The 26,243-nt window shown below is 36.7% G+C and overlaps 1 protein-coding gene across 1 annotated transcript in view; it reads right to left on the reverse strand.

Moving 5' to 3' along the window:
• The window catches only part of LOC127866480 (delphilin-like), a 75,325-nt gene that overhangs the window by 37,322 nt on the left and 11,760 nt on the right, over nucleotides 1–26,243 (reverse strand). Inside the window, exons 3-8 of the mRNA XM_052407017.1 lie at nucleotides 4,167–4,321; nucleotides 3,400–3,537; nucleotides 2,800–2,955; nucleotides 2,052–2,140; nucleotides 1,082–1,212; nucleotides 351–421 (exon numbers count right to left, since the gene is read on the reverse strand). Coding sequence (XP_052262977.1) covers nucleotides 351–421; nucleotides 1,082–1,212; nucleotides 2,052–2,140; nucleotides 2,800–2,955; nucleotides 3,400–3,537; nucleotides 4,167–4,321 — 740 coding nt within the window. The remainder of the gene's footprint in view (nucleotides 1–350; nucleotides 422–1,081; nucleotides 1,213–2,051; nucleotides 2,141–2,799; nucleotides 2,956–3,399; nucleotides 3,538–4,166; nucleotides 4,322–26,243) is intronic.

A 26,243-nucleotide genomic window follows, 5' to 3' on the forward strand; every position in this document is an offset into this window, starting at 1 on the left:
TCAATTCCTTTCCTGCTACAAATTGTCAATACCTTTCCTGCTACAAATTGTCAGTACCTTTCCTGCTACAAATTGTCAATACCTTTCCTGCTACAAATTGTCAATACCTTTACATACAAATTGTTCATACTTTCAGGTAGACTTTGTTCTTACTTCAAACATAGGTTTCTATGCATGTACCTTCAACAACAACAATATTAGTACATTAAATGACTTTTTTTTCATATTGTTCATACATTCACTTGCATTTTAGTGAAAACCATAGCTTACAAATCGCTTTTACCTGCACAAAAATGGTTCATACATTTCTTGACAACTTGATACAAAAATGTACTAAACAAAGAACTCACCTTGTTGTTTCATAGCCAATCCAAGCCTTACGGATGTGATACCTTTCTTTCTTGGTTAGCAAATATTCTGCCTAAAAAGATATATACCCAGTTATATGTAAGAAAAAATGCTGAAGAAACCAAGAACTCCATACATTTATTCACTAACACTTTCCTTTCAGACATTGGTACTACACTGTCACAAAATATGGTTTATACAAATTACCTGGAGTAAGAATGATAAGCATTTTCATTACATGTGCTTGTTGAGATCAAATAAACAAGCATGCATTTCTCATTCAATGACATGTTAAAAAATTAACATAGATTGAAGAATGGTACAGCAAATAAGAGCCTTACATGAAGCCCCCAGAAAATGCACTTTTCTTTCCTTGTCATTCAAAATATGACAGTGTTCTAAGCGGCTGAATCTGCAATTATGATCAGCAACAAATGGCAGATTAACAAAAGGAATGAGCATGCAGTGCTCTGAGGAAACCAAGCTTAATGCATGTGCGTAAAGTTTCATCCTATAAAAGCATTTGATGTCCCCACAGGCTACTCAGGGTCGACACTTCCTGTTATGGTATTTTTTCGTTTGAAGGAAGTCTCTATTTATCAAAAGTCCAATTTAGGCGGAAAATGTCCTCCCTGATTAGCCTGTGTGGACTACAAGAGCTAATCAGGAAGGTACTTTACCAGCATGCACTAAGTCCCATTTTCCCAGAGTGCAGCTCAATGAAAGCACTCACTCTTTCGGGATAACTTCTCCCTTCTTTATCTACAATACGTTTGTTGCCTTGCGTTAGCCAATCAGATTCTCCATGGCTTGAAGTGGATGAGACAGATGATGTTGATAGCTCCCGACTTGAGTCTACAGGATCTATGGAAGAACAGGACATACTGAATAAAGGATACGATTATATCCAGCAAGATTGCTTGTTTAACATCAATTACCCAGTACAATTTCAATCTTCTAGCAAGATAGTTCTTTATATGTAATCATTTACACTCGCAATCTTTTGTAAACTAGTACATGTTGCACACATTTATTAAACTATTTAGTATATAAATAATATGTTGATTTCATAGACTCGATGGATCATTGTGTATAATGTAGTTATTTATTATTAGTAAAATGATATACAAACAAATAGAATGGTCACTTAAACAACACAAAACAAACAACATCTATATGAGCCGTGCTCTGTGAAAAAGGGGTTTAATGCATGTGCGTAAAGTGTCGTCCAAGATAAGCCTGTGCAGTCTGCACAGGCTAATCAAGGACAACAGTTTACTTTTTATGACATTTTTCATTTACGGAAAGTCCCTTCTTAGCTCTTAGCAAAAATCCAGTTTAGGCGGAAAGTGTCGTCCCTGATTAGCCTGTGTGGATTGCACAGGTTAATCTAGGATGACACTTAACGCACATTCATTAAAAACCTTTTTCACAGAGCGCTGCTAATATCATTATAAGATATGCAAGCAAATTCCTAATGAAGCTTTTAATGTGAAGCATTTGGATCAAAACCTGTATATAACTGACATGGAATACATAAACTCTAAAACTACTGGATAATTCAGTAGTAATACATCATACACTGGTGATGTTCACATCTCAGGACTTCCAGCGTACTTGTATACAATTTGTATAACAAAAATCTGCATTTAACTGACAAAGAATGAATAAACTCTCAACAAAGTCAGCATTACGGTGCTTACACTGGTCATGTTCACATCTGAGCACCTCCAGTGTGGGGGAAGTGCCACTATCCTGCAGCATCTGCACCAGATGGGAATGGCTGCACTTCCTGTCGATACACAAGAAAACACTGGGTCATTATAAGCTTGCCTAGATATAATTATGAATTCTATTTGCATACGTAACGTGCCTATATTGCTCCCAATATCAACACTCTGTTTGTACGCCGAAATATTTTACGACTAAAATGACAACATAACAGTAAGTAAGTGTGATATTACTTTTTGTATTGAACCCAACTAAATACAGGAAAGTAATACATGTATATTCATAATTAAATTACTTTTAAATTTAAGTGCATTAAGGTCAGTATCAGGCTGTTGACAAGCCATAAAGCTTGCTGCACATGCAACCATAGTCATAAGATAGCAATTTATGATATCTAATCACCTGTCATCATTTAGACCAGTTGGCTGGCCAATAGTAGCCCGCATTCAACTATAAAGTTTCATTCTGAATATATATCTTTCACATAGAATCTATATGCGTTTTAAACTATGCCAATGCACATGAATGCTCGCCACCTGCCACATTTTTAACACATGCAGTTCAACTCCTAATCAGAACTAGATAGGTTAGATTATTCATTAATATCCATATATCCATATTCATTAATATCTTAATGCAGCTTATCTGGGACAACACTCGACGCACATGCATTAAGCCCCATTTTCCCAGAGCACAGCTTATTTGTGGAATAGTGTATACCTGACATCGATTCCGTTCAGCTTCACAATGAAGTCCCCAGGCTGAAGTCCCGCTTTCTCCGCTGCTCCTTTCGAATCCACTGTCTCAATATAGGCTGGGTTACTGCCCTTGACTACAAATCCAAAACTGCCATTTTCCCGTACTATCTGCAATGCCCTAGTAAAAAAACATTATTTAAAATATAGCACAACAAATTACTGTTATGCACAGTTTAAAAATTACTATTATGTTTCATAATTGAATACCTGGAGCAAAACATAACTAGAGCTTCGTTACAATTTGGACTTAAACATTTGCTCTGCTTTTTCAGCTATTGTCAAGGGTAAACAACTCAGGAATATTATAATCACTTGGAATTTAAAGTATCCTACATCAACTACTGGTGATGACATATTTAAAGTTTCAATGTCATCGCTTAAGAAATGTGGAAGTAGTACACTTCACAGACTGAGCTATTGGTTGCAGATTGACAAATGACAAACCAACTGGCAGAGTATATCCAGTCAACCCCCCCCCCCTGTCAGAATGCATTTTCAGGGTTATAATTAACAAAAGATGTTAAATACTCTTTGCAATTAATCAAATACATATCAAGTATACCGTCTTTGTCCAAGCTTATGAGCAATTCTAGGACTCCCTTCCACAGATTTTGAGGCTGCTGTTATTTTGGACATGTACTGTTGCTGTTGGCGGGAAATGTCATCAAACCTGATGCGCTGGCGCGGTGGAATAAACTGCCTGCTCGTAAAAATATTTTGTTATTTTGAATTGTTATGGCTTACATTTCTCCTATGAACTCAACTCAAAACAAAGAACAACTCATATAATTTATTATGTCAATTATAGGATGATGATATTATACAAAGTTCTAACATAACATTTTGATTGAAGATTCAAAAAAATAAACAAAAGATGTGTTTGTCAGAAACACAATGCCCCCTTCTGCGCCGCTTTGAAGCCATATATTTGTCCCTTGACCTTGAAGGATGACCTTGACCTTTCACCACTCAAAATGTGCAGCTCCATGAGATACACATGCATGCCAAATATCAAGTTGCTATCTGAAGCGACATAGAAGTGCTGCATTTTTCGAAACCTAAACGCGAAACCTAAACGCAAAGCGTGATGGAAGGACAGATGGACAGACCGTCCGATCACTATATGCCCTCCTTAGGGTGCATAAAAATTACACTTCTTTACATTTGAACAAACAAAAATGTAGTTTGACACATACTTAATGTATTCAATGATGAAAGAAAGTGATATTTCATAAGTGTGAACAAAATATGCATGATAAAATAATGTAAAATAAACATAAAACAAAAGCAAAATTCTGTTAATACTTCAAGCCGGTGAAAGACACTCACCTGATTTGCAGAAGCAAGCTCCTGTGCTGTGCTGTTTTCAAGATGACAGACAGAGCTCGGGCAAGCATGTCGATGTCCCGATCCTCAGCATACTGCTTCAGTACCCCAACCACAGCCATCTTTTTCTCGTAATCTTCACCCAGAATCTCGTTCATCTGTGAAAATTGGAGGCACAAGTAGTCAATATGCTGCGTGAAGATGGGCATGTAGGTGACAAACTCCATTGAGGACAGGATCAGTCCACAACACAGATAGCTGAACAGGTGGTAGCCATCTTCCGCTAGAAACAGCTTGAACAAATCTTCACTTGTGTCCTTCCATTTCACCATATCAGCAAGACGGTTAGAAATATGTCACCCAATATTGATTCCAGTTCCTAAAGAAGTGAGTTTCTTTGCCATATCATTAAAATACCATAGAAACTTACAGGTATCACGTTTCTTCTGTCTCTTAAAGAGTTCTGAAACTATTTTCTATAAGTTAAGTTCAACTTGAAAAAAGATTGCATATGCTTCTTTTATCGAATTGATAATGATCTATTAAAAAAAATAAAGTAAGATCAACATTTTTTGAAGCAAAATGAATCGCTTTGCTTAAGTTTACCGTCATTATGAAAAACATGGCATATTCTTCTGAAATCCATTTAATTGATAATGATAAGTTACACATACACACACACACACAATTATTTAAAGGGGCCTTTTCACAGATTTTGGCATTTTTTAACTTATTCATTAAATGCTTTATATTGATAAATGTAAACATTGGATCGTAAAAGCTCCAGTAAAAAATCAAGAATAAAATTTAAAAAAGGAAAAGAACATTGCCCGGAGCAGGTTTCGAACCAGTGACGCCTAGAGTCCTGCCAGAGTCCTGAAGTAAAAACGCTTTAGCCTACTGAGCTATTCCGCCGAGTACACATACTTCACGTATTTTATACCTTATATAAGCAATCTTCGTAGTTTCACAAAATTTAACGACAAAAACAGAACTCTCCAAATTATTCAATCGTTTCGCGTTGCAACGCTTTATAATTTTTAGGTTTTAAAATCGTCAAAAGATGCATATAATGGCTATATTAGACCATGGTCAATGTTCAGTATTACTGTTTCCTCACAAATATCATAACTAAAACGAAAATTTGCGAATCTGAAACAACTTTTTTCAATTTTGTCAATTTACCAAAGCGTGAAAAGATCCCTTTAAATTTAGTGTCAGTTCCATGTATTAACGGCGGGTTTATAATAATCAATTATTAAATTATTATAAAAATATAGCAATATATAACCAAAATGTATAATCATTTTCAAACAATAATAGTATGGTTATTATAATCATAAAAGATTAAAAATATTAAAGATTAATTACATCTATAAATTATGCAATTTAAACTTTTAATACATTTTATTCCAGTTATTAAATGATATTAAGTCTACAAGCATCATCCGAATTATATGCCTATCTATTTATTTCTTTGTACTTCGAGAATGTTTTCTGAATACCGCAAGTATTATTCAATATTTCCTATAAATTATTTCAAATAAAAACAACTTGCAAAACATTTAATTTAAATGAATACAACTTGTTAAACACATATTTCATATAAGCACAACTTGCAAACACTATCCAGCTGTTATTATCCATTAGCAGTTTTTTAATTGGAGAATTGAACTCAAAAACTAATTTATCTGGAAAAAATGTTAGACACAACATTTGGCCCTAATACCAACTCCATGATAAAGTGAAATCATAACTTCTAGAAAGAAATATCTGCAGAGAAATTCATGGAATGATCTTACAGCATGCAATTACTCCAATTAAATCTGAAAATATGGAATTTCAATCAACCATTCCTCCAAATAACATTCCATCATGACACCATTGTGTCCTTTCACAAGCTGAACAGCGTCTATGAACCAATATCAAGGAGTATTCAAACCTCTAGAGCTTTGAAAGTTGGCTTTACCTCAAGTTTATTAACAATAACAATCCACTAAAAAGTAAAATCTAATAAGACAGAAATGATTATAAAGAAATTATCTGATTACTTCAGATAACGTGAGAAATTAATTAGACATACTACAGTCTCCAAGAACACCTCAAAAACAAATGAAGTGGTGTAGGAACTGGTTTATATCCTTGCCGCTTACACTTTCAGAACAAAAGACAAATGCTCCTGTTTCCAGTTGATTCCTGATTTATCATTACTGCCATTTTATATTTTCCAGAGAAATTTGCATCTATAAAATAGTTAATTAAAGGGGAGATGTAGAATGGAGTGAAATGTTGTGGAACAAATATTTTTTTGCACAACAATTTCCTAGGAAATGAACAAGAAAACAAAAGATATACGGAGTTGTCAATAAAATCAGTGAGACTAATGATTCTGATGTTTTCATTAACCCTTTGCATGCTGGGAAATTTGCTGTTTGCTAAAATGTTGTCTGCTGAATTTTAAAAATTAGCATTTTCTTCAATTTTAGTCAAAGAATACTATCAGAATAGCAAACAGTTTGGATCCACATTTTTCACGTTCTGTAGCGTCTCATCTGGATCCAAACTGTTTGCAAAGGCCTTCAAAATACGGTTCCAGCACTGAAAGAGTTAACTATCCTTAGTTGCATGCTATGGAAGAGAATATCTGCCAGTCCATGCATGATGTTAAATGACATCTGCTTTCTGATACATGGTAGTTGCATTTTGCCTAGTTACATTTGCGATGCAAACAATTCATTTCATTGTCACATATTGATAAGTTTATAATGACTTTATACGTTGCTACTGAATTTAACAAGCTGTTAATATCTTTGTGGATCTCTGATTTAGAATCAGTCTTCGGTTTTGCATACTGCCATTATAAATAATTCACAATGCGAAAAGGGGAACCAGTATTAACAAGGCCATTGCCAAGCAATAGACCGTTCCATAATCGATAAATTGACCGCCGCCATATTGTCAGTCACGTGACTGTCCGCAATTACACTGCTGCTAACTTGTGCGAGTCTGCGATTCCCAAAGCCAAAGACGTAGAGAATACCCGCTTCACCGTTGACGGATAAATAAATTACTTAATGAATTAATGTGAGGCGATTATCACATTTTTGTTGTTTAAATGATTGTTTAAAGTTGAGATTGATTGTTACAAATAAAATGTTTAAAATGCTTTCGTGTATTTGTTTTTTTTATCTGTAATCAAGTGGTAATCATCGGCGAAAATTTGCCGGTTCAGTCGCTCATACTATGTCTTTGATTAGACTTGTTACTTTTAACGTTTCACAGACCTTTTATGTGATTATTCGGAAGATGAAGAGAATGCGATCTATGTGATATATCTATATTTTCATCTTTGAATCATTTAACAGCTATAAAGCTAAACATACTAAAAATTGTATTTTATAGTTCTTTGAAGTAACGCAAAACAGATGGATAACGACACCAAATGTTTAGTCTATTAATCCACAAAAAAAAAACTCCGATAAAAAAACACCTAAATAATATTTCAAAAATATATTATTAAGCGCCATAGCAACCAGAATTTTTGACGAAAGGAAGAAATGAAATGACGTGCATAATGTCCATATTGCCATCTATCCATATTTCAAGTTTCATGAAAATATATGAAGAACTTTTAAAGTTATCGCTGGATCCAGAAAAGTGTGCAGGATCCTCTATTTTCAGCAGTATATCTAGTCTATTTGTTGCCATAGCAACCAGAATTCTTGACATAGGAACAAAATGAAATGACATGCATAATCTCCATATTGCCATTTGTCCATATTTCAAGTTTTATGAAAAAATATGAAGAACTTTTAAAGTTATCGCAGGATCCAGAAAAGTGTGACAGACTGATGGACACACAGAGCGCAAACCATAAGTCCTCTCCAGTGAAACCGGTAGGGGACCAAAAACCTAATTCCAGCGCGTATTGCGGCGTAAATAACTATTGCCGGGAGATCACTCTTAACATACACAAAAATCAAAATCTCTGGTATCAACCGTGATACATTGACTATCTCTGGAATCCTCTGTAAAAAGCGGTGACAGAGTAAAAAACTTACCCGTCTACATAATGCCTATTTGCTTGGAATCCCACTATCGACACCTTATTCCTGTTGTAATTGCTTTGAGAAAAATGATGCCCAGGTTAGTTCTACTTTTTTTAATTTATTTACGCTATAACAGGAACTTAAAAGCTTAACATGTCTCTGCTGTAACATGTATCGCATTGCCATGGGATTTGATATGGTTTGAATTTTAAATCGCGTCAACAGTAGTTCATTTATATTGCAATGTCATTAGTGATAGGGGAAGGCCCCAAGCCTTAACAACTAAATCAATTAGTTGGGTGGGACGGTGGTCCAGGGATATAGCCTCCGGATACGAAAGTTATTGGTTCGAGTCCCGTGAAGAGCGGGGGCCGAGTCCCGTGAAGAGCGGGGGCAGCTGATTTATCTCTAATTACTGCCAACTCATTTTCCAATTATTACAGACAGCTACCAGTGTGTAGCACAGAGATATATTAAGATCAAAATAAAATGGCATATATAGATTAGAGTCACAAATATATATCAGGGTGGGATACCCTAACTCTTTCTATGTAATGTCTATGAACTTTCTTGTTTCTTTATCATGCTCGGTGTAAAGCACAGACACTTGGGCTACCATCTGGGTTTCATACAAGTTCACCTCTCCTTGGGTCGGAAACATGGAATTTGTCTCTGAAAAACCTACTGTCCTGACCGGGATTCGATTCTTAGACTTTTGGATTGGTGGTCAACCGTAACATCACTGTACCACAATGCATCAATCAACATCAGACACAAGTAGGCCTACTGGTTAGGTATCCAGGTTGCAGACTAGAGAGTGATAGTATAAATTTTGAGAATTTATTTCACAATTGGACACATACGATTTAATAAATGATATCCTTTTTCATTTCTCTTAAATACCATAAAAGTGGAAAATGTCCTAAAAAGCCTGTGCAGACTGCACAGGCTTATCTGTGAAGACATTACGCACATGCTTTAAGCTGTGTTTTCTTAGAATGAGGCTAATTTAATGATTTACTTTGTTTGAATAAATGGTATGTTTTTGAGTTACCATATTTTCTATTGAATGTAATTGTGCTTATATGGGAATGTTCCCGGGCAAGAAACACTTCCCTAGCGTTGTAGTGGTTTGCAATTCAGGAATCATGACAAAATAACATTAAATCTCCATACATATTACAAGTATAGAATTGTAGCTATATAATGTTTTTTTTAGTAACATTCTATCTTTACATGTTGTTCAGGTATATTGCGATCCTCTCATTGGTGATGGAGGAAGATCCTTATCACTATAAAACTACTTGGGTAGAACATGGTCCACGAAAATTGTCTCTGCCTTGGGATACAAAAGTTTTTGGTTCAAATTTAATGATAAGCAGTACAACATCTTTTAACTCTGCTTACTACCAACCCCTATGTACCACAGTCTGCACCTGGATACCTAACCATGAGGGCCTACTGGTTAGGTATCCTGGTGGCAGAACAGTGATTGATTAGTATAAATTTCTGAGAACCTATGTCACAATTAATAAATTTGCTGGCTTATTATGTGAAATAAAATGATTTATGGCTAATCCCTGATTCTAAATAAGTATTCAAAGTATTCAAAGTAAATAAGTATTCAAACTGTCAAGAAGCATACTTTAACTTAAGCTTATGGTTCCTATTGTGTGGAGTATAGTCAGTTCATTTGTTATTTTAGACTTAAACAAGAGCTGTGCAGCTCCATGAGATACACATGCATGCCAAATATAAGTTGCTATCTTCAATATTGCAAAAGTTATGATCAAGGTTAAGTTTTTGGACAGACACACACAATGACAGGCAGGCAGGCAGGCAGGCAGGCAGGCAGGCAGGCAGGCAGGCAGGCAGGCAGGCAGGCAGGCAGGCAGGCAGGCAGGCAGGCAGCCAGGCAGGCAGGCAGGCAGGCAGGCAGGCAGGCAGGCAGGCAGGCAGACAGACAGACAGACAGACAGACAGACAGACAGACAGACAGACAGACAGACAAGCCCAAAACAATATACCCCTGATCATTTGATCCGGGGGCATAAAAATGAGAAACTATGCCACATAAATTTGAACAAGTGCAGGCAATTAATATTTCCTTGTCCCTTTAACATGACTAAAAGACTTTGAAGAGATGAGTAAATTAGTCATGTTCTTGCGTTAGTGTAAATGTCATCAAAAATCCATATGTCTGCTGGGTTATTGCAGGGCCGGCTGTGTCCAATGTTGCTTGCCAAGGTTCTAAACATGTGTTCAGGGTGATGCTGATCTTCTGAAATGTTAAACCAAGGCCCTGGTGTCGTTAAGGGGGCGCCATCCAGCAATCACTCCAATGGTGGAGTCGGGACACCCTTTATGACCAAGGTGAGTGCATATCTTGTATGTGTGTTTTTTTTAATAAAGTTTATGAGGTTTGGTTATGACAATTCGGCATTGTGTGAGGATCTCTGGTCACCTAAGTAAGCATTCAATATACCACTGCAATAGCAGAACAACCTTATCCAGCTATTCTTGTGTAAACAATAATGTTAAAATGCATCTGTAGACTTAAGAAAAAATATTTTTCTCTCATGGTTTGTTGTCGAATAACCCACAGTAAGGAGTATAGATGCTTAGGAATTAAATCACGAGTGCGAAGCACGAGTGATTTGATAACACGCATCTATACTCCTTACTGTGGGTTATTCGACAACAAACCATCATAGAAAAATATTATTTCGATTCTAACACGATACTGATTGATTTCGATCAAGCTTTTGGACGTGAACTATATTTTTCAATACTCCGCCCTTCTTAGTACAAAGTTCAATATTTAGTGACGTCCTTGAATTGTACAAACATATGACGTCGTTTTCATTCATAAATAATTTGCAAATGACGTCACTTTCATTGTGAACAAAAATCGTAGAGACTTATTGACGTCACGTGTATTGGTGTATGATGCTACTGAAAAGCTGACATGCTGTAAATGTTTTCTACAGTAAGTTTCCTGACAAATAACATTCTTTGTAGGTGTGTTTATGCCACTTATCACCAAATATACAATTTGTTGTTTCATTACATTCATATACATGCTACATTTTTTACATTTCTTTTAAAGCGGGTTTTAGCACGTGCATTTTACTGCAATATTTTCTTAATTTATTCGGAACTATTTTCGAAACATTAAGCTCTGCCCATAATTTGTTGCAGAATAACCCATAGACGATTTTCTTCTATGTTTATATGAAATTTGCATGTGCAGTGTTAGAATAGCCCTTAATCATTTTACGAACGATTCCTCTACTATTAGTGCATCTGATTTTGAATTTTCTTGTAGTTTTTTGTTTATTTTCCCTTTAATAGTTTTATTATTGTGAAGAATCCACAGGTGCTTCTTATTTTACCACATTTCAAACAAGTTATAAACAATATATACCAGCATGTTATCTTTGAGATTTTGATCACAAAAAATTTCTAAAGGAGAAATTTACTTCAGAAGCTCATGGAAAAATGGGTCTTAAAACATATCAGCGCAGTGCTGCAGATATGCCTCTGCCATCCGTACACTCTGATAAGGAGTCACAATTTCAGCTTATGAGACCACAAAACCTTGTGTGACTTTATGGCAGACAGCTAGGCAGATGTGCACGCTGGTCTGCAGTTTTTCTGATCGCATCTGTTGAAGTTTCAATGTAGATTCTAAGACTCATTTCGCATGACAAGACTCATAAACATTTATGTTCTACATTGTAGGGCCTGGGTCTTGCTCAAAACTCAGTGACGGCTGTGAATTCACAGACACCATATGAGTCTCTTTCTCATCAGATTTACCGCATCATGACTAATCACAGGTTTGGTGGAAAAGACTTCTCGCTGCTTTTAAATTATTGCGGTATTAGAACAAGCAAAAGACATGATAAATAACATCATTATGTACTATTATTATTTCCTAAATGTATATACTAAAAATCATGTTAATACATAAATGAACGTTTATTAAAAAACTTTTGTTAATGATTCAAGAAATTTGAAAATGATTTTAAAATGAATTTTTATATAAATTATACAAGATTTTTTACACTTGAGGTAATGATTTTGTAAAAAACAAACAACAACAATCTTTTCTTAGATATAACTTAAAATATTATTGTTTATATTTACCTGGTGGAATAAATTTTTTTTGTTATAACAAGCTTTTGTTCAGCCAGAAATGTCTTATGATAAAATAATATTTTGATGTAATTTTCACACTATATAGAGGGTGTTTCAGCAGATTACCAGACATCAGACTGCCTGTCACCGGTTGTTACATCAGTACGAGTTTGTGTTAATTTTGTATGTACCAATTTATTTTGATGGTGTCGAAGAGGTACCGTAATTTTCTATCTTGGTGACTTAAAAAAAACGTGCACGTTAAGACAGTGCTTTATATGACAGTGCCTCTTCAAAAGTCAACATGTTGTTTACATGATATGCTGTGTTTTGAAATAGCATTTAAAATACCTGTACCTTTTAAAAGATGCAAATGGGAATGTTGTTTATTGTAGTTGTTGTTGAATTCAATATGAATTGCTATGATTGGAATAGTGAGAACTGTATGTGTTTCTTTAGAATGGTATTATTTCTAATAAATACCAGTTTAACTTATCATCTAATGTGTATAGCCTTTACATGAAATGCCAATTGTGTTGTTGTTTTGGAAATATAATTTTATCTTGTTGTAAATAATGAATAAATCTTTTTTAATTGAACAATTATGAGATTTTCAATAAATTGCAAACCACTATTGCTGCTCTTCATTGGATATATTTCTTAATTTCACGGGCATTGCTTTAACATTTGAGTCTGGCTCTTGGAAAATTGGACTCAATGATGTGCTCAAAATGTTGTCTCAGATTAGCCTGTACCTTCAGCACAGGCTTATCAGGGACAACACTTTCCGCCAGAGACTTTTATCAAAAAATTCCATTTAGCGGAAAGCTCATCACCGATTTGCCCTGATAAACACTTGACACACATGCATTAAGACCCTTTTTCCCAGACGGAAGCTCAATTATGTTGTTGCTGTGTGTCTTGTGTAATGACTGAAGGATGAAGCCATCCATCATGAAATAGCGTGTCAATATAATCTAAATACTGAATAACCTTTTTTACAATTTTATTAGAAAATATTTGTATTACCTGGCATACTGGTTATATAAATATTAGGATGAAACACACATTACATATACATCATTTGAAAACAAAATGATCCCTCTGGTCCTGTTGCTAGTGTATGCCACACATACTGCTTATGACTAGACATATGCAACTTTACCATGATTGGCGTCGCTCTGGAGGGCGGTGACTAGTATGTAATGCTTTTTTTTTGCTTATGGGAGGAGAAGATATTTTACAGATCAATGTATATATTTTTGTTTTAAGAATATCTTGCATAGTGGTGATTTTTTTGTGTAAATTAGTGTAAATAAGTACTGCATTTGTGCCTATTAAATTTATTTCAACATTATTGCCAATAATGCAATGCTAATTGTTTTATTTAATAACTGATCCACAACTGATCACAGGGGAAAGATCACAGGGACTGGGCAAATACACAAAACTTTCTGGTTTTGTATAAAAACAAATGATGTTTTGTATAAAAACAAAACGTAATCAAAATATATATATTTTGTGAATTTTCTAATTTGCTTATTTAGTGGAGAATCAATGCAGTACGATATTTCACGACCTATCGCGCAAGCAAGTTTATTGGAAGGCATAGTGGTACGAAAACGTACAATATATTTGTTTATTAATAGACATATAATAACAATCGCTATACACAACTTCACCAAAACGCAGTACATAAGTAAATGTCAGGCGGAATAGCTCAGTTGGAAGAGCTTTAGACTGAAGTTGTTTACGCAACAGTCATCTAAAGGCCCCCTGGTACAATCCCGGGTTCCGGCATGAACGGAACAGTTCGGCGGCTGACATTTTTTCAGTCAGGTTAATAAATATAATAAAGCTTTATTTTATGTAGACATTTTAAAATCCATTTTACTACAATTGGACATTTTTATTAAAATTAATGGATGCAATGTGGTGACAACAGTTACTAAAATTTCTTACATAACTTAAATATCTTATTAAAAACTACACATGTTTTTATATAAACAAATAAATGCAAACAACACATTTATTATCCATGTGTTTTTATGGTTGTCTATCATAGGCCTATCCCTACCACATATAGAGCGCAAAGCGCGACACGTATTATTGATTGTAACAATGAGTTGCGATAAAGGAAGCAGCCGCTTATCAAGGAGGAGCTGTGTCCCAGTAACCCGTTTCCCTAGAGTCAAGCACTCCTTGGAGTTTTTTTTAAGAACAACATATAGAGTGCAAAGCGCGACACGTATTACTATCCAGGTGGTATGGGCCCTTTAGCATTATCCGACCATTACGTCCATAGTTATCTTCCTTAGAAGTTGAGAAATTTTGAAATCCTTGTTCGAAGTCCAAAATGTTCATCCGATTGTTCCCAAACTTTCACAGGTTTTTTTTTTATCAATGAGGACTTTTACCTCATTTAAAATGAGAAACATTGGGACAATAAGTCCAGTATTTTTTTCTATTAAATTTGAGTATTACTTGAGGATCATTTGAACCCTATTGAAAATGATGAATATCTGAGCAATAAATCTATTATGACCTTTTATTGAATTTTTAAGTATTGTGAAATGCAGCTTCTTTATACAATTTACAGTTTTCATTCAAATTTTTTTCAAACTTTTACAGTGTTTTCATATCAATGAATACTCAACCCCTATCGTAAATGAGCAACGTAAGAATAAGTTCAGAATCATCTCCCTTGAAGTTGAGAGAAATATGAAATTACGCTTACAAGATGAAGAAGATTTTTTTAAACCTTCACAGTTCTGTTCCATTAATGAAAACTGCACACGGATACCAGTAAAAAAAGGGAAACCTATGTAAATAAAATGAACTATGAAATATTTGGGGGTTACAACACAATATCATAGATAATGGTTATTTGGGGGTTATAACACAATATCATAGATAATGGTTATTTGGGGTTATAACACAACATCATAAATAATGGTTATTTGGGGGTTATAACACAATATCATAAATAATGGTTATTTGGGGGTTATAACACAACATCATAAATAATGGTTATTTGGGAGTTATAACACAATATCATAGATAATGGTTATTTGGGGGTTATAACACAATATCATAGAGAATGGTTATACCAGTATCTTTTTCTATTTTGTTTAAAATAATCGGCCAATATATAAATATTTACAGTAGAAAAAAAATCGTTCCATGTAACTTCATTGAGTGCCTTTTACACTGAAATTCCCGAAGCCCTTTGATGCTTTGCATCAATACTTATCTTGTTATACAATTGTTTTCAAAACAATCTATATGTAACGTGTCTACCGTTCCTTCGGGATATATATATAATGGCTTTTCCTCGGGCTTTCCTTAGCCGTGTGATTTGATAAACAAATAATATAATTTGCCTCTATACAAGCCGGTTCCGTATGCCCTGTGCGACTTGGATTGCTTTGATCACTTGGGTTGACTTGGGTCGACTTGGGTCGACTCGGGTTGACTTGGGTTTGACTTGGGTCGACTTGGGTTGACTTGGGTCGACTTGAGTTGACTTGGGTCGACTCGGGTTGACTTGGGTCGACTTGGGTTGACTTGGGTCAACTTGGGTCGACTTGGGTTGACTAGAGTTGTCTTGGGTGACTTGGGTCACCTCGGGTGTCTTGGGTGACTTGGGTCACCTCAGGTGTCTTACACCTATAGCAACGATTCTGCAGTGTCTCCCCTCTGCGTTACGCAAGGAAGACAATCAATGTCCCCCCTCTGCGTTATGCAAGGAAGACAATCCGTCAGTGTTGTACAAGCGACAATCAGTAGCTTGACAGACTCAGGCTGACCTACGAGACCTGACACGTGCACTAACTGGAATGGAAACCTTTGACCCGGACTTATATACGAGTCTCTAGGCTACCCAGCAAGCTATGGTATGTTGTGCTCAAAGTTGCCAGGGTCACCTCCACTCGAAAGTATCCAAAGTCACAGAGATGTCCCTTGCTCAGGCTGACCTGAAAGACCAGAAACGTGCGCTGTCTTATATTACCAAAGGAGACCTGTGCCCGGACTAGTATGAGTCTCAAGCTTACCCAGCAAGCTATGGTATGTTATGCGCAAAGTTGCCTGGGTCACCTCCACTCAATAGGCATCCAAAGTCACAGATACTTCCAATGGTATTTGGTCTCTAATTACTACAACGTATAAAACGTTGTGTTCTGTTCGACGATCGAACGCAGACTGCTCGCTCCCCATAAGAGCAGCGCTTTATATACTGATATATATACCACGTGACCCGCTTGCTAAAGACATCACCCTACTATTTCATGTAAACACAACCCTACCGTTTCAAACAGTAATTGTATAATACTGTGGCTATATTATGAAATACATATTGTGCATCTTAATAACCGACTTGTATTATTAAATAATTAAATTATGTACATGAAAATACAATGATCAATCTTAAATGCACATACTATGTGCGTGGAACTTACCGAAAAGTTAACGATTTGCCAACGGGAAACGTACTTTCGTTTTGATGTAAACAATATGAATGTACTCAAAGAATAATGAACCTAAAGGATAAAATACCGGCCAAAATCGTCACACTACCCACGCCTCCGATTTCAAGCGTCCCGCTTACAATATTTTATATCTAAAAGTAAAACAAATGTGTCAATAACATCTTTAATTGACGAACCACGTACTACTTCCAGAAGTAATACAGAAACAATCGTATACAACAAAAACATGAGATTTTAAGTTAAAAAATGACTAGTATCCTGTTGAGTAAAATGATCAAAACAACATGAATGTGACCTGATGAAACAATGAACAAGAAACAGTAACAATAAAGTATACAGCTAACTCTAACAGTTCTAAATGTGTCTCAGTCATTTGGCAGTATGCCCCATGGTTATGTGGATATAGAAACCCATCGCATCATGGCATGTTTCACCGCAGACATTACATCTCATAGGATTGTCGACACAATGGCAACCCTTGTGTACGAACATCATGGCCTGGTTGCCGAAGGTGATATCGCACACATCGCATTTGTTTACCCTAGGTTCGTCTGACTGGGTCTGTACGTTACAGCCAACCACCGTGGGGACCTGTCTTCTCATCGAACTATGGTCTGGAGCGGCAGTTTCAAGTGGGCGATCACAGCTGACCTCGTTTCCCATCCAGGAGCTGCATGCCTGCTCCACGGCCAGATGCGGCTTCTTAGGAGCCATGACTGGTTCTGGCGCCATCCGTTTCCTGATTGTTCTTCCTACGTTAAAATCTATGCAAGGTTCTTCCTCTACAACAACTTCGGGGTCGCCAGTGATCTCGGATTCAAGTTTTAGTCTAGCATTTTCTAGCTTGACATGCTCAAGTTCGGCTCTTATCCTATCCAAGTCGCTTTGTTCTTGATGTGAAGCCATCGTGAGGCTGAGTCGGGATGCTTTAAAGGTTGTCCCAATATATCCCACCGCTGCCACCAATTTTTGTAACGTGTCTACCGTTCCTTCGGGATATATATATAATGGCTTTTCCTCGGGCTTTCCTTAGCCGTGTGATTTGATAAACAAATAATATAATTTGCCTCTATACAAGCTGGTTCTGTATGCCCTGTGCGACTTGGATTGCTTTGATCACTTGGGTTGACTTGGGTCGACTCGGGTTGACTTGGGTTTGACTTGGGTCGACTTGGGTTGACTTGGGTCGACTTGAGTTGACTTGGGTCGACTCGGGTTGACTTGGGTCGACTCGGGTTGACTTGGGTCGACTTCGGTCGACTTCAGTCGACTTGGGTTGACTTGGGTCGACTCGAGTTGTCTTGGGTGACTTGGGTCACCTCGGGTGTCTTGGGTGACTTGGGTCACCTCGGGTGTATTACACCTATAGCAACGAGTCTGCAGTGTCTCCCCTCTGCGTTACGCAAGGAAGACAATCAATGTCCCCCCTCTGCGTTATGCAAGGAAGACAATCGGTCAGTGTTGTACAAGCGACAATCAGTAGCTTGACAGACTCAGGCTGACCTACGAGACCTGACACGTGCACTAACTGGAATGGAAACCTTTGACCCGGACTTATATACGAGTCTCTAGGCTACCCAGCAAGCTATGGTATGTTGTGCTCAAAGTTGCCAGGGTCACCTCCACTCGAAAGTATCCAAAGTCACAGAGATGTCCCTTGCTCAGGCTGACCTGAGAGACCAGAAACGTGCGCTGTCTTATATTACCAAAGGAGACCTGTGCCCGGACTAGTATGAGTCTCAAGCTTACCCAGCAAGCTATGGTATGTTATGCGCAAAGTTGCCTGGGTCACCCCCACTCAATAGGCATCCAAAGTCACAGATACTTCTAATGGTATTTGGTCTCTAATTACTACAACGTATTAAACGTTGTGTTCTGTTCGATGATCGAACGCAGACTGCTCGCTCCCCATAAGAGCAGCGCTTTATATACTGATATATATACCACGTGACCCGCTTGCTAAAGACATCACCCTACTATTTCATGTAAACACAACCCTACCGTTTCAAACAGTAATTGTATAATACTGTGGCTATATTATGAAATACATATTGTGCATCTTAATAACCGACTTGTATTATTAAATAATTAAATTATGTACATGAAAATACAATGATCAATCATAAATGCACATACTATGTGCGTGGAACTTACCGAAAAGTTAACGATTTGCCAACGGGAAACGTACTTTCGTTTTGATGTAAACAATATGAATGTACTCAAAGAATAATGAACCTAAAGGATAAAATACCGGCCAAAATCGTCACATATACACTGGTGCAATGTAAGATAAAAACCTACCTACCCGGGTTTACATGTGAGATTGCACTACTGTCTGGTTATATGTACTAGTAAATGCCTGGATGCACAATAAATAAACTGAGTTATATTTGTTAATAACATATATATTTATCATGGTTTTATAATTCGTGTAAAATAAATGCAATAAAACCACCAAGAAATTAATACCTGTCATTTTAGTCGGGTGAAAATATGAAAAAAATCACCCAACCCCCCCAAAATTGCTACAAAACGTATGTTAACTGATTCTGATAGGGTAGGATGCCTTTTATAACATATCAAAAGTTTACCAAAATTGGACCTCTGGAAAGTTTTTTTTTCAAGATGGCGTCCAAGATGGCCGCCAAAACCTATTAATGATGATAACTCTGTGACTTTTCACTCAAATTGCATTATTTTGGTGTCTATATTTAGGTTTCGGGGGTCAAATAACACATTAGGATAATAAAAAATTATGTTAGCCTATAACATGACAGAGAAACACAACATAGTGTCAAAATGACCGCTAATGCAATGACCGCAAGTGCATAACTATTAACTCAACTGTGCATTATTATTTTCTTTTTTTATTATAAATATTTTTTCATGTTTTGTTTTAAATATTAATCCCCAGTAAAACATTGTTTGAATATCCTGATACTGAAGCTCTAGCGCCATGAACAACAAAATATACATTGTAAATACAGACTTCCATTGTACAAACAAATCAGATTGTGTTTGCTAAACACTGCCTCATATTTTTTTTTTATGCTCCCCGAAATAAAATTTTGGCGGGGCATATAGTTGCCAGTTTGTCCTTCCTTCCTTCCTTGTTTCCGTCACACTTTTGTTACAGTTTCTCATAGCACCTTCAATACTTAACCGATCTCTTTCATATTTGGCGTGTAGTTACCTTTCATGGACCTCTACCTTTTGATGAGGTTTGAGGTCACTGGGGTCAAGGTCACTGAGGCTAATAATATATTTTTCCGTCACTCTTTTGCTACAGTTTCTCATAGCGCCTTCAATACTTAACCAATCGCTTTCATATTTGGCATGTAGGTACCTTGCATAGACCTCTACCTTTTGATGCGGTTTGAGGTCACTGGGGTCAAGGTCAAGGTCACTGAGGCTAATAATAGATTTTTCAGTCACTCTTTTGTTACAGTTTCTCATCGCACCTTCAATACTTAACCGATCTCTTTCATCTTTGGCATGTAGGTACCTTGCATGGACTTCTACCTTTTGATGAGGTTTGAGGTCACTGGGGTCAAGGTCACTGAGGCTAATAATAGATTTTTCTGTCACACTTTTGTTACAGTTTCTCATAGCACCTTCAATACTTAACCAACCTCTTTCATATTTGGCATGTAGGTACCTTGCATGGACCTCTACCTTTTGATGAGGTTTGAGGTCACTGGGATCAAGGTCAAGGTCACTGAGGCTGATAATAGATTTTTCCGTCACTCTTTTGTTACAGTTTCTCATAGCACCTTCAATACTTAACCGATCTCTTTCATATTTTGCATGTAGGTACCTTGCATTGACCTCTACCTTTTGATGAGGTTTGAGGTCACTAGGGTCAAGGTCACTGAGGCTAATAATATATTTTTCCGTCACTCTTTTGCTACAGTTTCTCATAGCGCCTTCAATACTTAACCAATCGCTTTCATATTTGGCATGTAGGTACCTTTCATGGACCTCTACCTTTTGATGAGGTTTGAGGTCACTGGGTCAAGGTCACAGAGGCTAATAATAGATATTTTAGGTGTTTATTAACACATACATTGACAAAGCGCATGATCGGGGAGCATCCATCAGTTTCACTGATATTCTTGTTTTTAAAGGTTGTGTTAACAATGCCAGTATCTTGGATCCATTCTTTGTACATTACAGCATTTTAAATCAGAGCTTTAAACAAGAAATTATTGTCTCATTTTCCATAAATGATTTAATAATGAGCACATCCAGACAAGATTTGTGTCCAATATGCAAGGAGGAGGTTGAGATTTCCAAGAATACTGTGGTAGCTATTCAGTGGAAGGGAGTGAAGGGAATAAATGAAGCTAGTGTAAAGCGGAAGGATAATCTTGTTATTGAGGCTGGCACTAAAGTACTTAAAAAATGTCGTCAGCGGTACACAAATGATAAAAGCATAAAAAGTTATGTGGCAAAGCAAAGTTGTAGTTCTGTGCAAAAGAGAACCACAAGGCAATCAAGTGGAGAATTTGAAAGTGATAAAGACTGCATACTCTGTGGTTGTAAGGTTGAATTGGACAAAGGGCATTTTAGCTGAGTACGTACTGACTAATTTGTGCAGACTATTTTAGAGGTCTGTAATTCCCGTTCAGATGAGTGGGGACTTACCGTAAAGGGCCGGATTGAATACTATATACGAGATTTACATGCAGCAAATACACGCCGGGTATGCGAATACTTCGTTGACGGCTGGCACTTCACTAACGGAGAACAACAAAAGCCACGCGCCAGAGGTGAGTTCTTCAGCTTTTTTGTTTTTATGTTCTGTTTATTTGGTTTTTAGACAAAGAACATTGTTTGGGTGATTAATGGTATAGTACTTTGTATTGCGAAGAAAGAAATTCGCGGAAAAACGGTGAATTATTAAAAAACAACGATAAAATTCCATCGATAATCAGCATGAATGGAATGATCAGTACATATTTTAACAAAATGAACGTACTTGGAAATAAATCAAGAACGTGCTTACTATTCGAAATAAAAGATCAATATATCCAGTAATGTTACAACATGTTACATTTTAGTTTACTTATGTATTTGAGAAAATTCAAATGTTTAAAGAGTCGCATGCACATTTTTCATCTGCACTTTGTTTACCGATCATCTAAAAAACAATGGCACTTTGTTTCCCGACATCTAGACACTTTTTTCCAGATATAACACACTCGTTTTTTGTGAATCAAAAATGCAGAATTCACTGTGGAATACTGTTAAAGTAAGCAGGCAATAAATAAAAATGTATGTACTTAGTACGCAAATAAAAAACGAATAACCGAAACATGTTCTTATCCCTTTGGAATATGATAATGATTTGGTATAAATGTGAAAGATAAATGTTAAACAAATTGGATATGTCTAATGAGTAAAATCTATATGACCATATATTTTTAATAACGTTATAAACGGTTGATCTAAAGCATTTATCTTTATGTCCAAATGAAGGTACTAAGGCTATTTACTTATATATTGATAGCATGTCATGAATAATCACTCTGCTTAAACTGCCTCTCAGAGATTAATATCAGCAGCGATGCAGGTCCGAAATTCTATTGGAACTTTATGGCTCAATGCCAGTAAACGAAAATAGCAATAAAAGAACGGGCGGGGTCGATTTAATCACACGACAGTGGTGTAAAAAGTTATGCATATCCGTCTTTGTTTTAAATATAAACACAACACATGCTGCATATGAAGTTGCATATAAGTGACACAATTATTTATTACAAGATGAGTGAATCGGAGCTTATGAATGCCGCCGACGGTTCGTTGTTGGACAATAGTTTAGAAGAAGAATTGTGTACAAGCGAACGGTTCTCGTGTGGAATTTGTGAGGCCATTTATGCTAGGAAAGCCACTTGAAGCGTCATTTGAAGACACATGAGGATGGATGCATAAAGTGAATTAGAGAGCGGACACCATGCTGAATGTTAAAAAACGCACCAAGTGACCTCGTGACCTAGTTTTTGACCCGGCATGGCCTATGTTTAAACTTGGCCTAGACATCATCTTAACACAACTTCTGACCAAGTTTGGCAAATATTGGATGAACACTACTTGAATTAGAGAGCGGACACCATGCTGAATGTTTAAAACGCACTAAGTGACCCCATGAACTAGTTTTTGACCCGTCATGACCAATATTCAAACTTGACATAGACATCATCTGGATACCACTTCTGACCAAGTTTGGTGAAGATCGGATAAAAACCGAGAGAGCGGACACTTAATACGGACCGACCGACCGACAGACAGACAAGTTCTATCCTATATAGCACCCTAAACTTCGTTTGTGGGGGTAAACTAAGTACTGACTCCATAATATGACATTTAAACATTTTATGTACGCATTCCTTTTTTCCAGAAGCAGTTGTTTTTACGATTTAATTTTACCCGTGTTTCTTTAAACTCAACCAATACAGTGATTTAAGGTCAGGTGAATCGAACTTCGAGCAAACGTTAGCGTTGCGTAAAGGGAAGTGCTCCCTATAAGCAGGGCTCAAAATTAAGGAAGTTTTACCATTTTCTTTTTAATTTCGTTGCTACGCATAAGTATCGTCTAGATGATGTGATTCAAATAAGCACAACCTACATAGGATTTTATGAAGAACAAATGTGTATTTGCCTCATAAAGACCCATTTACTACCGTTATCTAGAGCCCTGCTATAAGTAAAATTAAACACGATTGTGTTGATCTGCATTATCCGTTGTATTTTCATGTCTCTGAATCTCAAGTTACCAATAAAAAAACAAGTTCATTATGTACACATTTATTTAATAATAAATATTATCTTATTTGAAAATTGCAATTATAACTAACATAGTATAAATTAATAGTAATGTGATTTTTGAAAAATATATTTTCAAAATGTTTCGTATGAATAGCCATAACATAAATAAATGCATTTAAGGTAGAAGATAAAACTCAGTTATTTGAGTGCCCGCATTGTTGAAAGTCTCCGTAAACTGAAGTGCCCTTTATCGGTAAACAAAGTGCCTGCAACTTTATGTATGCCACATATTACAACATGCACTATCTTTGTTTATATTTCATTGAATACTATCAAAATTTCAATATTTGAAGCACAGTAATTACTCTACATGCTGGAATAGCAAACAATTTCTTGCAATAATTCTAAGTAGTTTTATTTTGTTAAAATGTTTACTGTTCATCCAGTTTATGCTGTTTTCCGATCGATTTTTTTTTTTTTTGGGCAAAACTGTCCCATTCTTCCGTGAAATTGTGTATTCTCAATACAAAAGGATACACCATTTATCAACTCGACCATGTGTCTTGTCTTAAAAACTAATCTTAAGGATATAACTTTAAATAAAACAGAGGAACTTACCTCTCGCGCGTGGCGTTTGTTGTTCTCTGTTAGTGAAGTGCCATCCGCCAACGAAGTATTCGCATACCCGGCGTGAGATAGACTTTATTATCATTCATGTAGTGAAAATTTTCGGTCTTTCAAATCTGTTCCGATAGAGTTTCAAAATGCCCCCCAAATCAAACGCAGAAAATCTGGTCGGCCTAAAGATGAAGATAAGTATCAAGCATTTCAGAAGACGTGTTCTTACCTAGAATTTCAAAGTGAGGACCAACTAACTATTACGTCTTTGAGAAAAATAATGAGAGGGTACCTTTGCAATCCTGATTCGGTCTGATTTAGTCTGAGGTTGTTACCTTGACAAATTGGTATTCGAGTAATGAGGATTTAAAGCTTGGGTCAGCTCCATCATTCCTTCCGACTAGTCTGCGGCCACAACTGGATACATTATTCTATGGAAAAGACGCAAGGTTGCAGCAGTTGGTCATGCTATTATTCAAGCAGTTCGCCCACAAGCTGTCATTGCACCACTGCAAGTGGGACTTGCTTTACAAATCCATCATCTATATCGGTCCAAGTTCATTGTTGATACTCTTCACGAAATGGGATTTTGTTGTTCATATAAAGAAGTTATGAGATTTGAGAAAAATTGCAGCAGATTTTATGGAACCTGATGTCCTGAGTAGTGATATAGATTCGTTGGAGAAGTCTGTTCTCTTTGCAGCAGATAATGTTGGCCACAATATTGTCACCCTTGATGGCAAAGGTACTTTTCATGGGATGGGTATCATAGCATCTATCACCACTGGAGCACGGACTAACTTTCTGATTCCGCAAAAACAGACCTCAGTGCTGAACACTAGAAATAAGAAAAAAATTGCTATTTTGGAGTACCGGTTACAAAGACATGCTTGTCATGAGGAAGTATTCGAGGACCTGCCGCAATTTCTGGATTATGACAAGAGGATCAATATTTTGTGGGAAGTCTCCTTCAGCTTCACACAGGCAACGCCGAATGGGCAGGGAATGATGCATATTTGCACAAGGGAAGCCAGCACCCTGGGCAGTCGTCCGTCAAATTCTTGCCTATGATCAATATATACTCTGGGGACAAATCGTGCATTCTGTCAATACTAGACTTTGTTTGCATTGTAACGATTGACCAACCCTTGTATTGGAAGGCTGCCGAAATAATCATTGATGCGCCACTAAGTAGTTGTCTAAAAAACATTGTTCTGATGTTTGGGTGTTTTCATACACTCATTAACTTGCTAGGGGCCATAGGATCCCTCATGGAAGGAACCAGTCTAAACAAGATGTGTTTGTGAAACACAATGTCCCCCTATATGATGTTTGATCTTGTAGGATGACCTTGACCTTGACCCTTCAGCACTCGAAATGTGCAGCTCCTTGAGATACACACGCATTTCAAATATAAAATTTCTAGCTTTAATATTGCAGAAGTGACATTACATGCGCAATTTTGACCCATATATTTGACCTTGAAGGATGACCTTGACCTTTCACCACTCAAAATGTGCAGCTCCATGAGATACACATGCATGCCAAATATCAAGTTGCTATCTTCAATATTGCAAAAGTATTCATAAAATGAGCGATTTTGGCCACATATATTTGACCTCTGACCTTGACCTTTCACCACTCAAAATGTGCAGCTTCATGAGATACACATGCATGCCAAATATGAAGTTGCTATCTTCCATATAGCAAAAGTTATTGCAAAATGTTAAAGTTGGCGCAAACAGACAGACAGACAGACAGACCAACCAACAAACAGGGCAAAAACAATATGTCCCCCACTACTATAGTGGGGGACATAAAAAAATACTTGAGACTGTCTATGGGGAAAATGCAATTTTGCACATTATGACAGGGAAGGCTGTCCAGAGGGCTTTGCGGGGCCATTTTCTTGTTGACAAGTGCCTTCACAGCCAGCTTATATCCGAAATGACCCAGGAAGATCCCGAGATTCAGATACTTCTGGATCAGGCCGAGGAGTTGTACTCTTCCCT

This window comes from Dreissena polymorpha, chromosome 2, assembly GCF_020536995.1.
Source record: "Dreissena polymorpha isolate Duluth1 chromosome 2, UMN_Dpol_1.0, whole genome shotgun sequence".
NCBI classification, from domain to species: domain Eukaryota; kingdom Metazoa; phylum Mollusca; class Bivalvia; order Myida; family Dreissenidae; genus Dreissena; species Dreissena polymorpha.